The 12,435-nt window shown below is 45.7% G+C and overlaps 2 protein-coding genes across 3 annotated transcripts in view; one reads left to right on the top strand and one right to left on the bottom strand.

Annotated features, from left to right (window-relative positions):
- Nucleotides 1-10,005, bottom strand: part of PCNX2 (pecanex 2) — a 343,243-nt gene extending 333,238 nt beyond the window's left edge. Inside the window, exon 1 of one of the 2 annotated variants that reach the window (XM_016941055.4) lies at nucleotides 9,637-10,005. The gene's annotated coding sequence lies outside the window, so the exon portion shown is untranslated. The remainder of the gene's footprint in view (nucleotides 1-9,636) is intronic. The other variant, XM_063790484.1, reaches the window with a different exon arrangement.
- A 91-nt stretch (nucleotides 10,006-10,096) lies between these two features.
- MAP3K21 (mitogen-activated protein kinase kinase kinase 21) overlaps nucleotides 10,097-12,435 on the top strand; it is a 58,523-nt gene continuing 56,184 nt past the window's right edge. Inside the window, exon 1 of the mRNA XM_003308821.6 lies at nucleotides 10,097-11,241. Coding sequence (XP_003308869.3) covers nucleotides 10,437-11,241 — 805 coding nt within the window. The 5' untranslated portion in view covers nucleotides 10,097-10,436. The remainder of the gene's footprint in view (nucleotides 11,242-12,435) is intronic.

The following is a 12,435-nucleotide window of genomic DNA, read 5'->3' as shown; positions in this document are numbered from 1 at the left end:
TCCTAAGGAAAATGTTTAAATTGTTTTGGCACAGTGAAATTGATCTTTGGTGTAGGAAAATATACTAAATGAGGGGCGGGGGGAGAAGGGATAAATATGCCTTCTATTGAATTTTCTGTTTCAATAAGTCCTTCATAAACAATACCTAATATTAAAATAACAGCTAATATGTATTAGCACTAGTTAAATGCTATGCTTTAATGCATTAGCTCAATGAATCCTCAAAACAACACCACAGGGCAGATACTATTATTCCACCATTTTACAAAGGGGAATAAAGACGAGGTTTCAAGTAACAAAGGCGAAGCCAAGATTGGAGTCCATGTCTTCCTGCATATGCTTGCTGTTAATCGCAGTGTTATATTCCCTTGTATTGCTCAGCAATTGATGGTGGGTTACACCAAATTATACCACCCAGGTAAAACACACACACATACACACTTGCCCTATCTCCCAAGTGTAATCCAGGGTAAGTATGACAGCCGGCATTTCCAAAGTTTCAGGATACCAATCCAGATGCTTTTTGTCTCAAGAAGTTTGGCACGGGGCCTGATATAGGCAATCCTATTGAGCTATTAATAATCTCTAAAATTGTGTGTTTTACCTCTAGAAATGGAAAGGTTTGGGGAAAAATAACTAAAAGCTGGGGGAAACATTTTATATCCCAGAAAGTTTTCCATTTTTTAAAGAATTCACAAACAGTTTTTGAGGGACTATTTTTCCTCACCCCTCCCTCTAAGCGCTGCAGTTTTTCATCTCTCCTCATATCCAGATATCTCAGACCATTTTTAAGGTCTTTCTATTCTTATTTCCTTTCTCAGCTCCTTCCAAGAAAATATCCTTTTCTCTAGTTGAGTGACCTCAATGGCTGGTGAACCCATCATCATTGTTCTGTGTCTCTATGAATAGTTTCTTCCTCCATCTCCTCATGATTGCATCACTCCCCCACCATCTTTTTCTTTTTCTTTTTTCTTTTTTTTTGAGACAGAGTCTCACTCTTGCTCAGGCTTGAGTGCGGTAATGCAATCTCAGCTCACTGCAACCTCCGCCCCTGCCCAGGTTCAAGTGATTCTCCTGCTTCATCCTCCTGAGCATCTGAGATTACAGGTGTCTGCCATCATGCCTGGCTAAGTTTTGTATTTTTAGTAGAGATGGGGTTTCACCATGTTGACCAGGCTGGTCTCAAACTCCCGACCTGAAGTGATGATCTGTCCACCTCAGCCTCCCAAAGTGCTGGGATTACAGGCGTGAGCCACTGCACCCAGCCATTCTCATCCCTTTTCACTTACCTACTCCTACCCACCCAGAAGTCCCCACTTACGTTTCATCTGCAAGACTCTCTCAAACTGAGGGTGACCAGCCATCCCAAGACTTCAGCACTGAATGTCCTGTGACCAGGAATCCAGGACATTTGTTCACCTCACACAACCCTCCTCACTGATACCCACCGTCTTTCAGCTGCTCCACAACTCCATCCATTCCACAAAGCCTGTCCCTCTCTCGGGTTGCTATCTCCTTATACTGGTTTATCTTGACTCTGTAAGACCCTCGATGGCAAGGACAACTCTGGATTAATGCCCACCATCTCCACTTCCTCATTCCTCATTTTTTCACTGTAAACCACACACCCCCATTGTTTTGAACTACTGAAGCTGAATTTGTAAACGTCAGAGGTTTCTTCACCACCAATTCCCGTGGCAACTTTTTCCTCTTCTTCCTCTCTAGGGTCATGACTGCTCCTGCAGGTAGATTAGATCTCCTATGAAAGGGATTATCTTTTCTGGTATTAGCTACTGAGGCTCCTTTCAGACAGGAAACTGAAGTCAAAGCAGGTGCAAGAGAGAGGAAAAGCATAATCACGCTCTGAGCTTATGGTCCTCAGGTCTAAGTGGAAGCCCAAGAGAGAAAGCCAGGTGTTCTGGGTTAATGTGAGGGCTGAATTCCATTTCGTAGTCTCATTTGCCTTTAGTAACATCTTGCTTAAATGACCCAGCTTTGTCTGTACTGCCCGTGTTATCACAAGGTATTGAACAAAGGGTCTTATGCCCTCACTTGAACAAGTGCTTTATCGGCAGAGTTTATTTCCCTTTGTGGACAATTCTCAAATTTTTTTGATCTCAGGATCTCTTAATGTGCTTAAAAATTATTAAAAACCTCAAAGAGTTTTTGTGTATGTGCTTCATAACTATCAATCACTCCTGTATTGGAAATTAAAACAGAAACATCTAAAATATTTATTTATAGCTTTATTTTAAAGATAACATTAATAATTCCATTACATGGTAACATTAAATACATTTTTAGAAATAATTCATTTTCCCCAAACTAAAACATATAGGTAAGTTGACTGGTATTGTTTCATATGTTTATAAATTTCTTTTATGCCTGGGTTAATAGAAGACAGCTACATTGTCTTATATGTTTCTGCATTCAACGTGTTGCAATATATTGTCCTGGCTGAAGTATATGGAGAAATTCTAGCCTCATAAAGATATGTATTTGCAAAAGGCAAAGCATTTTTTTAACTTTTTGTTTGGATGGAGTTGTAGATTTACATGCAATTGTAAGAAATAATACAGAGGAATCCTAAAATCCTTCACCTGATTTTCTCCAATGGAATTATGCTTAATTATTATGCAATAATTATGCAATAATCATGCATAATTACCATACAATATCACAACTAAGAAGTCAACATTGATAAAATCCAATGACTTTATTCAGATTTCACCAGTCCTACATACATTCGTGTGTGTGTGTGTGTGTGTGTGTGTGTATTTAGTTCTATGTGATTTTATCACATATGCAGATTTATGTAACCATCATCACAGTCAAGACACAGTACAGTTCCATCCCACAGGTCTCTCATGCTACTGTTTTTATACCTGTTCCTTTCCTCCCTTTCTCCTTCCCCACCTCTCTAACTCTTGATAACCACTAATCTTTTCTAAAGCAGATGTATCTTTAACAGCCTTTTCAGGTAACCATGGATATTCTTTGATACCATAAAAAAGTAGTAGTCGCTTAAAGATTAGTTGCAGTGTGGAATGTGAAACCATTGTCAATGAACTTTTCTTTAATACACTTTGAATGGATCTTTTTGCATACTTTGGAGATACCAAAATGACATTGGTCGTTTGGAACATATTGGTTCTCTGAGCTATTTAGATTTTCCAAATGTTGCCACATCTCATTACCCAATATCAAAAATCTCATTAATTGATATCACTACCAATCTTATCAGGAAAGTCTTTTAAGTATTTGAAAAGTTGTTGAGCTCATATTAGCAGCTAAAAGCTTTCTAAAATCCTGGTTGTTGCTTGGAAGCTCAAATTTTAACACTGGTAACAAATACTGCCAGTGGTTTTCCACGGAATAAGAGATTCACTTTGTTCACTTTCAAGAAAATGTCTTCTTTTTGTTTTTTTTTTTTTTGAGATGGAGTCTCGCTCTGTCGCCAGGCTGGATGCAGTGGCGCGATCTCTGCTCACTGCAAGCTCCGCCTCCGGGGTTCCCGCCATTCTCCTGCCTCAGCCTCCCGAGTAGCTGGAACTATAGGTGAAATGTCTTCTTAATATCCAAGTCTGAATAATTATAATTTGTCTATCAATCATTCTTTCAAGTAAAAATGGTGTTCCATTAAAAAAGCAGGTGAGATCAATGTACAACTCAAAGAATTACCCAAGTGCTTTTTCTTTCTTTCTTTTTATTTTTATTTTTTTGAGACAGCATCTTGCTCTGTCACCCAGGCTGGAGTGCAGTGACGTGATCTCGGCCCACTGCAACCTCTGCCTCCCAGGCTCAAGTGACTCTGCTGCCTCAGCCTCCCAAGTAGCTGGGATTACAGGCGGGAGCCACCATGCCTGCCTAATTTTTGTATTTTTAGTAGAGATGGGGTTTCACCATTTTGGCCAGGCTGGTCTGGAACTCTTGACCTCAAGTGATCCGCCCACCTTGGCCTCCCAAAGTGCTGGGATTATAGGCATGAGCCACCACACCCGGTCAAGTGCTTTTTCTTTAAAATGTCATCATACTTGGGTGTGCAGAAATGCTTTATATGCATTTCTCATTTTGTCATATAGAATATTAATCACCTGTACTGAGGATTTGAGAGTAAATAAAATCGGTATTTTTTACTGCTTTGTCAGGGACATTTTAAAGTGAACCTGGCATTTTTCTTATACTGCATGTGCGTGACACTGAAGAATACTACAGTTTGAAGCCACTACCTTGGTTTGTGCAACTCATCCTTGCTTTTTGCATCATCAGTGCAAATGTCAACAGAGTGAATAAAAGCAAATAACATTTTCCTAGAATTAGGAAAACAGTTTTGACCTTGTAGACCCCCTGAAAAGATCTCAGGGGTCTCTCAGGGGCCTCGGATCACACTGAGAACTGCCGAGCTAAGATAATAAGCGAAGCAGTAATTAGTTAAAGATTCCCAAACAGAAGGTGGTTCTTAAGGGTTGATTCTTCTTTCAAGACCAGCATCGGAGAATCCAAATACATATATAAAGAGAGCAACCCCATACAGCCATTCCTTCTTTCCTGGACACTAACTTTTTGTCCTCTTTGTCTAATTCTTTTAAACTCTTTCCTTTTCTCATTCTTGCCACCATCTGTTTAAATATACATTTGCCACCCGATTTCTGTCTTAGCTCTCTGTTCTTGTGTTGCGATAGATGTCCTTGGTGGATTGTGCTGGGCTCAAAAGAGCAGAAGTGGTTACAGTACATGCCTATGAGTAGGGCACGACACCAATGCTTTTCTCCAAATGCCAGATTTGGGGGGTTAAAAATAGCACCGAAGCAACAAATGATACATTTTAGGATAATCAAGCACAAGACAGACTCTCATCTGGGACAGTTTCCTGCTCAGAGGTACCAGATGGGGAACAGGTCCCAGAGAATCACACTGGTCTGCGATCAAGGAGGAGGAATCTGAGTTGTGGTGTGGAGGGTTACAGACACTTGGCACTCCGCTTAGTACCAGGCGTTCGACTCAAGAGAGGGGTGAAGTCTACCTAACCTAGAAGATTCTGCAGACTGGATTCCTCTGGAACGTGATGAGATTTGTTTTGGCAGGCAGCAGAAGGGCAGAGCACAAAGAGTCAGCCAGCATGAATGAAACGGATATAGTTTCAGATGGACGTTCTAAGTCAAAGGCATCCCCACCCTGCCCCAGCACTTCCCCACCCTCGATCTCTGCATGACCCAAGAGCGAAGTTTGCTTCAGTACCTGACATGCTGCTTAGGACACTTCTTCCAAAATACGATTTCCTCTACCCTTCTTCGTCTTTCTGAGTTCCTGGTTCTCTCCCATTCCATCTTTATAATCAGTTGCCTCAGAGCAACACACCAATAAATTACCTTTTCTCTAAAACAATATTCCAGGTCATTTCATATCATTAATATCCACCTAGTTGCCCAAGCTCAAAGCCTGGGAAGAAGTATCTTGAACACTTCCCATAAACATCCACAATTCTAAAACCCAAGAAGCTCTGAAAATAAAAACCTGTTTTTGGAAGGTGGCACCAGAACTCATTTGGCATCAAAACTTGACTTGAAATGACATAAGGCTGTTTGTGGTGTTGATTTATCCCACTTGCTGAGAATATTCTTACATTTTAGGACAGAAATATTAATGTGTTTGATTATAGGGTGCTGCCTCATACCCCACTGGGGAAAGTGTTAATGCTTTTTTGTGTACTATCATACTAAAATCCCCCAAACTCTAAAATCGTCAGATGCTCAAGTCCCATATGTAAACTGGTATAGTATTTTCATATAACCTATGCACATCCTCCTGTATACAGGCATGCTTCAAATTATCGTGGTTTGCAGATACTGCATTTTTTACAAATTGAAGGTGTGTGGCAACACTCCAAGAGCAAGTCTCTTGGCGCCATCTTTTCCAACAGCATTTGCTCACTTTGTGTCTGTGTATCACATTTGGCAATTATCACAATATTTCAAACTATTTCATTACTATGATATGTGTTATGGTGATCTGTGATCAGTGATCTTTGATGTTACTAATTGTCATTGTTTTGGAGCACCACAAACCACACCTATATCAGACAGTGGACTTAATAAATGTGATAAATGGCTGGCTCCACTGACTGGCTATTCCCTGTCCCTTTCCCTTCTCCTCAGGCCTCCCTATTCTGAGACAGGACAATATTGAAATTAGGCCAATTAATAACTCTACAATGACCTCTAAGTGTTCAAGTGAAAGGAAAAGTCATACCTATCTCACTTTAAAGCAAAAGCTAGAAATGATTAAGCTTAGTGAGGAAGGCACATGAAAAGCCAAGATAGGCTGAAAGCTAAGCCTCTTGCACCAGTTACCCAAGTTATGAATGCAAAAGTTCTTGAAGGAAATTAAAAGTGCTACTCCAATAAACACATGAATGATAAGAAAGACAAACAAGCTTATTGCTGATATGAAGAAAATTTTAGCAGTCTGGATAGAAGATCAAGCTAGCTACAACATTCCCTTAAGCCAAAGCCTAATCCAAAGCAAGGCCTTAATTCTCTTCAATTCTAGAAAGGCTGAGAGAGGTGAGAAAGTTAGAAAGCTAGTAGAGGTTGGTTTATGAGGTTTAAGGATTTGTCTTCTCAACATAAAAGTGCACGGTGAAGCAGCAAGTGCTAATGTAGAAGCTACAACTAGTTATCCAGAACATCTAGCTAAGATAATTGATGAAGGTGGATACACTAAACAATAGATTTTCAATGTAGACAAAACAGTCTTCTATTGGAAGAAGATGCCATCTAGGACTTTCATAACTAGAGAGAAGTCCAGACCCGGCTTTAAAGGACAGGCTGACTCTCTTGTTAAGGACTAATGCAGCCAGTAACTAAGTTTAAACCAATGCTCATTTACTATTCTGAAAATCCTAGGGCCCTTAAGAATTAAGCTAAATCTACTCTGCTTGTGCCATATCAATGGCACAACAAAGCCTGGATGACAGCACATCTGTTTACAGGATGGTTTGCTGAAAATTTTTTTTTTTTTTTTTTGAGACAGAGTCTTGCTCTGTTGCCCATGCTGGAGTGCACTGGCATGATCTCGGCTCACTGCAACCTCCACCTCCCGGGTTCAAGTGATTCTCCTGACTCAGCCTACAGAGTAGCTGGGATTACAGGTGTGCATCACCACACCTGGCCAATTTTTGTATTTTTAATAGAGATTGTTGGCCAGGCTGGTCTCAAACTCCTGACCTCAGGTGATCTGCCCACCTCGGCCTCCCAAAGTGCTGGGATTACAGGTGTGAGCCACCACGCCTGGCCAGTTTATTGAATATTTTAAGCCCACTGTTAAGAGCTATTGCCCAGAAAAAAATGATTCTTTTCAAAATATTACTACTCATTTGACAATGTATCTGGTCACCCAAGAGCTCTGCTAGAGATGCACGAGGAGATAAATGTTGTTTCCGTGCCTGCTAACACAACACCCGTTCAGTAACCCATGGATTACAAAGTCACTTTGACTTTTAAGTCTTATTATTTAAGAAATACATTTTGTAAGGCCATAGGTGCCAAAGATAGCAATTCCTCTGCTATGAGATATGGGCAAGGTAAATAGGATTCACCATTCTAGATGCCATTAAAAACACTCATAATTCATGGGAGGAGATCAAAATATCAACATTAACAGGAGTTTGGAAGAAGTTGATTCTAACCCTCGTGAATGACTGAGAAGTTCATGACTTCAGTGGAGAAAGGAACTGCAGATGTGGTGAAAATAGCAAGAGAACTGGAATTAGACGTGGAGACTGAGGCCAGGCACGATGGCTCACACCTGTAATCCCAGCACTTTGGGAGGCCGAGGGGGGCGGATCACGAGGTCAGGAGATCGAGACCATCCTGGCTAACACAGTGAAACCCTGTCTCTACTAAAAATACAAAAAAAAAAAAACCAAAAAAAATTAGCTGGGCGTGGTGGTGGGCACCTGTAGTCCCAGCTACTCGGGAGGCTGAGGCAGGAGAATGCCGTGAACCCGGGAGACGGAGCTTGCAGTGAGCCGAGAAGTGGAGACTGAGAATGTGACTGAATTGCTACAATCTCATGATCAAACCTGAACAGATGAGGAGTGGAGTTGCTTCTTATGGAGAGGCAAAAAAAGTAGTTTCTTGGGATGGAATCTACTCCCAGAGGAGATGCTATGAACATTTTGAAACGACAAAAAGAATTTTGAATATCACAAACTCGGTTGGTAAAATAGCAGCAGGGTTTGAGAAGGATCACTCCAATTTTGAAAGTAGTTCTATTGTTGTTAAAATGGTATCAAACAGCTTCCCATGCTACAGAGAAGTCTTTCGTGAAAGGTAAAGTCAATCCATGTGACAAACTTCATAGTTGCCTTAAGAATTTGCCATAGCCACTCCAACTTTTAGCAACCACTGCCTTGATCAGTCAGCAGCTATCAACATAGAGGCAAGACCTCTGCCAGCTGAAAGATTATGACTTGCTGAAGGTTCAGATGATCATTAGCACATTTTACCTATAAAGTACTTAAAATTAAGGTATAAACATTCTTTAGACACAATGCTATTGCACACTTTATACACTACAGTATACTGGAAACATAACTTGTATATATATGCACTGGGAAATCAAAAAATTCATGTCACTTGCTTTATTGCAGTGATCTGGAACCATGCTTGCAGTATCTCCAAAGTATGCCCATACTTTAAATAGCTAGATTACTTATAATACCTAATATAATGTAAATGCTCTATAAATAGTTGTTATGCTGTATTTTATTTGTATTATTTGTATTGTTATTTTTTGGGTTTTTAAAAAACATTTTTGACCAGCTGTTGGTTGATTCTGTGGATGCAGAAGACCCACTGTAAAACTATTAACTCATTTAGTCTTCCTAAAAACCCTATAAAGTAGGTACTATTTATTATATTCCCATTTTATAGATGAGAAAACTGAGTCAGAGAGAAATAAAGAAACTTGCTCAAGGTCACACAGCCAATAAATAGTTTGATCTGAGAGACAAAGAAAACTGAAAAGGCAATACATTTCTCTTTAGGTAACTCAGAATGTTACTGTATGTCCTATCCTCATAATATCTAAAATTGTCCCTCCTGTTATTGGAAGTACAGGATCCACACGTTAGCAAATTCTGGCCTACGACAGGATAATCTAATATTTTAGAATTTTAATAATTAAACTCTTCTATCTTTTTAGCCTCATCACCTGCCACAGTAACCTGCCAACGTCTGGCACCCAGCCATTGCCAATGCTTCCTAAACCCAAACCTGTGGATTTCCAGGGAGACTGGGGCATTTTCCATCTGAGTAGACAGTAAAAATAAGCAAAGGATTTACCATCATGGAGCTTCTGGGACTATACTGACCACGGGTCACTCTGCGCTGCGATCTGTAACCTAGTCAGTTCTGAGATGCACGGTGGCTCAAACGCACTTAGCATGGTGACTTGCCACACGCACTGGCCCAGGTCTGGCACCGCGCTACAATTTCTTCTGTAGCCCGTTCTGAGATTCTGTCAGTCTCCCGGAACTGCAACTCTCCCTCTCCCCGCCACACCCTAAAGCCCCACATCTTCTCAACCCTCTCCCACCGCTTCTTGGAGAAGCGTCCCCTCCCTCAGTCTTACCTTTGGCTTAATTTAAACTCTCCCGAAAATTTATAGCGGATGACGGCCGATCCCGCCTCCCAGACCATGTGGGCGCGGCTCACCATTGCTCCGGAGCACCTGCGGCGGGGGCGGGGTGGGACCAGCCAGGCGGGCCCAGGGGGCGGGCCCGGCCCAAGGTGGTGGGGGACGGGCCCGGGCGCCAGGGGCGGGACGAGGCTCTGGGGACTGGCACAGAAAAGGGAAGTGAACCTGGCGAGGGCGGGGCGGGATGGTGCAGTTGGTGGGGAAGGGTGGGGCGAACCTAGGAAGGCGGGCCCATAGGGCGGGCGCAGACTGGGCGCCCGGGACGGGTCAAGGAGGGCGGAATGAACCTGGAGAGGGCGGGGCGGCTGGGGGAGGGGCGGGAAGGCCCTGGGGACTGGCCTAGGGGGCGGGCCTGGGGGGGTGGGGGGCGGTGCGGAACGGAGCCGGAGGGGGCGGGGCGGCCCTGGCGCGGCTAGGGTAGGGTGGGGCGTCCCAGGCTCTGGCTAAGGAGCGCGCGGCGGGCGGGCCGGCCGCAGGGCCTGGGCACGACCATGGTGGGACGTCGCCCGCGGCTGCGGGGACCGCTGCGGCAGCAGAGGCGGCTGGCCAGGAACGCGGGCCGAGGCTGGGCCCTTTGGGCAGCTAGCCCGTGATCTCTGCCGTCACCGATCGCGATTCCTCCCCGCTCGCCTTCCCCCGGCGCCGACGGCCACACCGCCGGACGATGCGCGCCCGCGGCCGCCCGGGAGGCTGAGCCCAGCTTCCCGCTCCGCCTTCCCCGCGCAGCTGCCCCCATGGCTTTGCCGGGCGCCGCGGGCGCGGCCGACACCCCGGTGTCCTCGGCCGGGGGAGCCCCCGGCGGCTCAGCGTCCTCGTCGTCCACCTCCTCGGGCGGCTCGGCCTCGGCGGGCGCGGGGCTGTGGGCCGCGCTCTATGACTACGAGGCTCGCGGCGAGGACGAGCTGAGCCTGCGGCGCGGCCAGCTGGTGGAGGTGCTGTCGCAGGACGCCGCCGTGTCGGGCGACGAGGGCTGGTGGGCAGGCCAGGTGCAGCGGCGCCTCGGCATCTTCCCCGCCAACTACGTGGCTCCCTGCCGCCCGGCCGCCAGCCCCGCGCCGCCGCCCCCGCGGCCCAGCTCTCCGGTACACGTCGCCTTCGAGCGGCTGGAGCTGAAGGAGCTCATCGGCGCGGGGGGCTTCGGGCAGGTGTACCGCGCCACCTGGCAGGGCCAGGAGGTGGCCGTGAAGGCGGCGCGCCAGGACCCGGAGCAGGACGCGGCGGCTGCGGCCGAGAGCGTGCGGCGCGAGGCTCGGCTCTTCGCCATGCTGCGGCACCCCAACATCATCGAGCTGCGCGGCGTGTGCCTGCAGCAGCCGCACCTCTGCCTGGTGCTGGAGTTCGCCCGCGGCGGAGCGCTCAACCGAGCGCTGGCAGCTGCCAACGCCGCCCCGGACCCGCGCGCGCCCGGCCCCCGCCGCGCGCGCCGCATCCCTCCGCACGTGCTGGTCAACTGGGCCGTGCAGATAGCGCGGGGCATGCTCTACCTGCATGAGGAGGCCTTCGTGCCCATCCTGCACCGGGACCTCAAGTCCAGCAACAGTAAGTGGGGCCAGAGGGAGGTGGGGGAAGACTACCTCCGTGCCAGCCCAGGCGGGCTCCACAGGACATAGTACCAGATGGAAAGAGGTGGGAGTCAGCCTTAGGGCGCCAGCAGCAACTCATGCCCAGGCCTTCAGGGCTCGGAAGTCCAGCTAGTCCTTGGTTACTTGCTTTGGGGCTGGTGACACGCTTAACCTTGACTTGCCTTTGGGTGCTTTTTAAAAAAGTTCAGACCAGACTTGCTTGTAGAGGAAACATTTGTAAAATACCTGGATCTCCTAGAAACCTCAGGGGGCAGTCTGGCCTTTCAATACCAGAGGTGATTCATCTGGGTAGGACTTTGCAAACCGAGGCCTTCTGCAGATTATATGGAACCCATGACCGTCTTCACCCGGTGGCCTTCATCAAAGTCCCCGAATGCACTCGGGGACGTCAACTTTACAAGTGCTGTATTGAGGTTGCTGTTTGCCTATTCAAAATACGACTTTATGTCTCTTACCTTTTCCAAAGACTGTTTTCATTCAAATGTCTCTCTATGGGCCAGGCGCGGTGGCTCATACCTGTAATCCCAGCACTTTGGGAGGCCGAGGCGGGCGGATCACCTGAGGTTAGGAGTTTGAGACCAGCCTGGCCAACATAGCGAAACCCTGTCGCTACTAAAAATACAAAAATTAGCCCGGCGTAGTGGCAGGCGCCTGTAATCCCAGCTACTCGGGAGGCGGAGGCATGAGAATCACTTGAACCCGGGAGGCGGAAGTTGCAGTGAGCCAAGATCGCGCCACTGCACTCCAGCCTAGGAGATAGAGTGAGACTGTGTCTCAAAAAAAAAAAAAAAAAAAAAAAGTGTCTCTACGTGAAATATGATTTTATTATTGGTTCAATGGCTTCTTTTCTCCAGACAAGAGGCACTGGTGTGCACCGTAATGCACTTTTGGGTTAATAACAAGTGCATTGTCCTTGCACAGGTACTTGAAACCTTGAAGACCTGGCCAGTGTCATTGACTTTGTTTATAAATCAGGGTGGATTTTCCAGATGTCAATAAAGAACTGACAAATGACTTAAATGCAAATCCTATGAAACTTTGCTGTATAAAAGAGCCTATAGAATTGCTGTTTGATGTTGCTTCTTTAATATTGAAGATCGCTTCATATTCTTAGAATGAGATGAAATCCCAGGGAAGGTTAAAGGATGCA

This window comes from Pan troglodytes, chromosome 1 (genome assembly GCF_028858775.2).
Source record: "Pan troglodytes isolate AG18354 chromosome 1, NHGRI_mPanTro3-v2.0_pri, whole genome shotgun sequence".
In the NCBI taxonomy this organism is placed as follows: Eukaryota; Metazoa; Chordata; class Mammalia; order Primates; family Hominidae; genus Pan; species Pan troglodytes.
The sequence above is the reverse complement of the archived record's forward strand: the minus strand, read 5'-3'. Positions and strand labels throughout refer to the sequence as shown.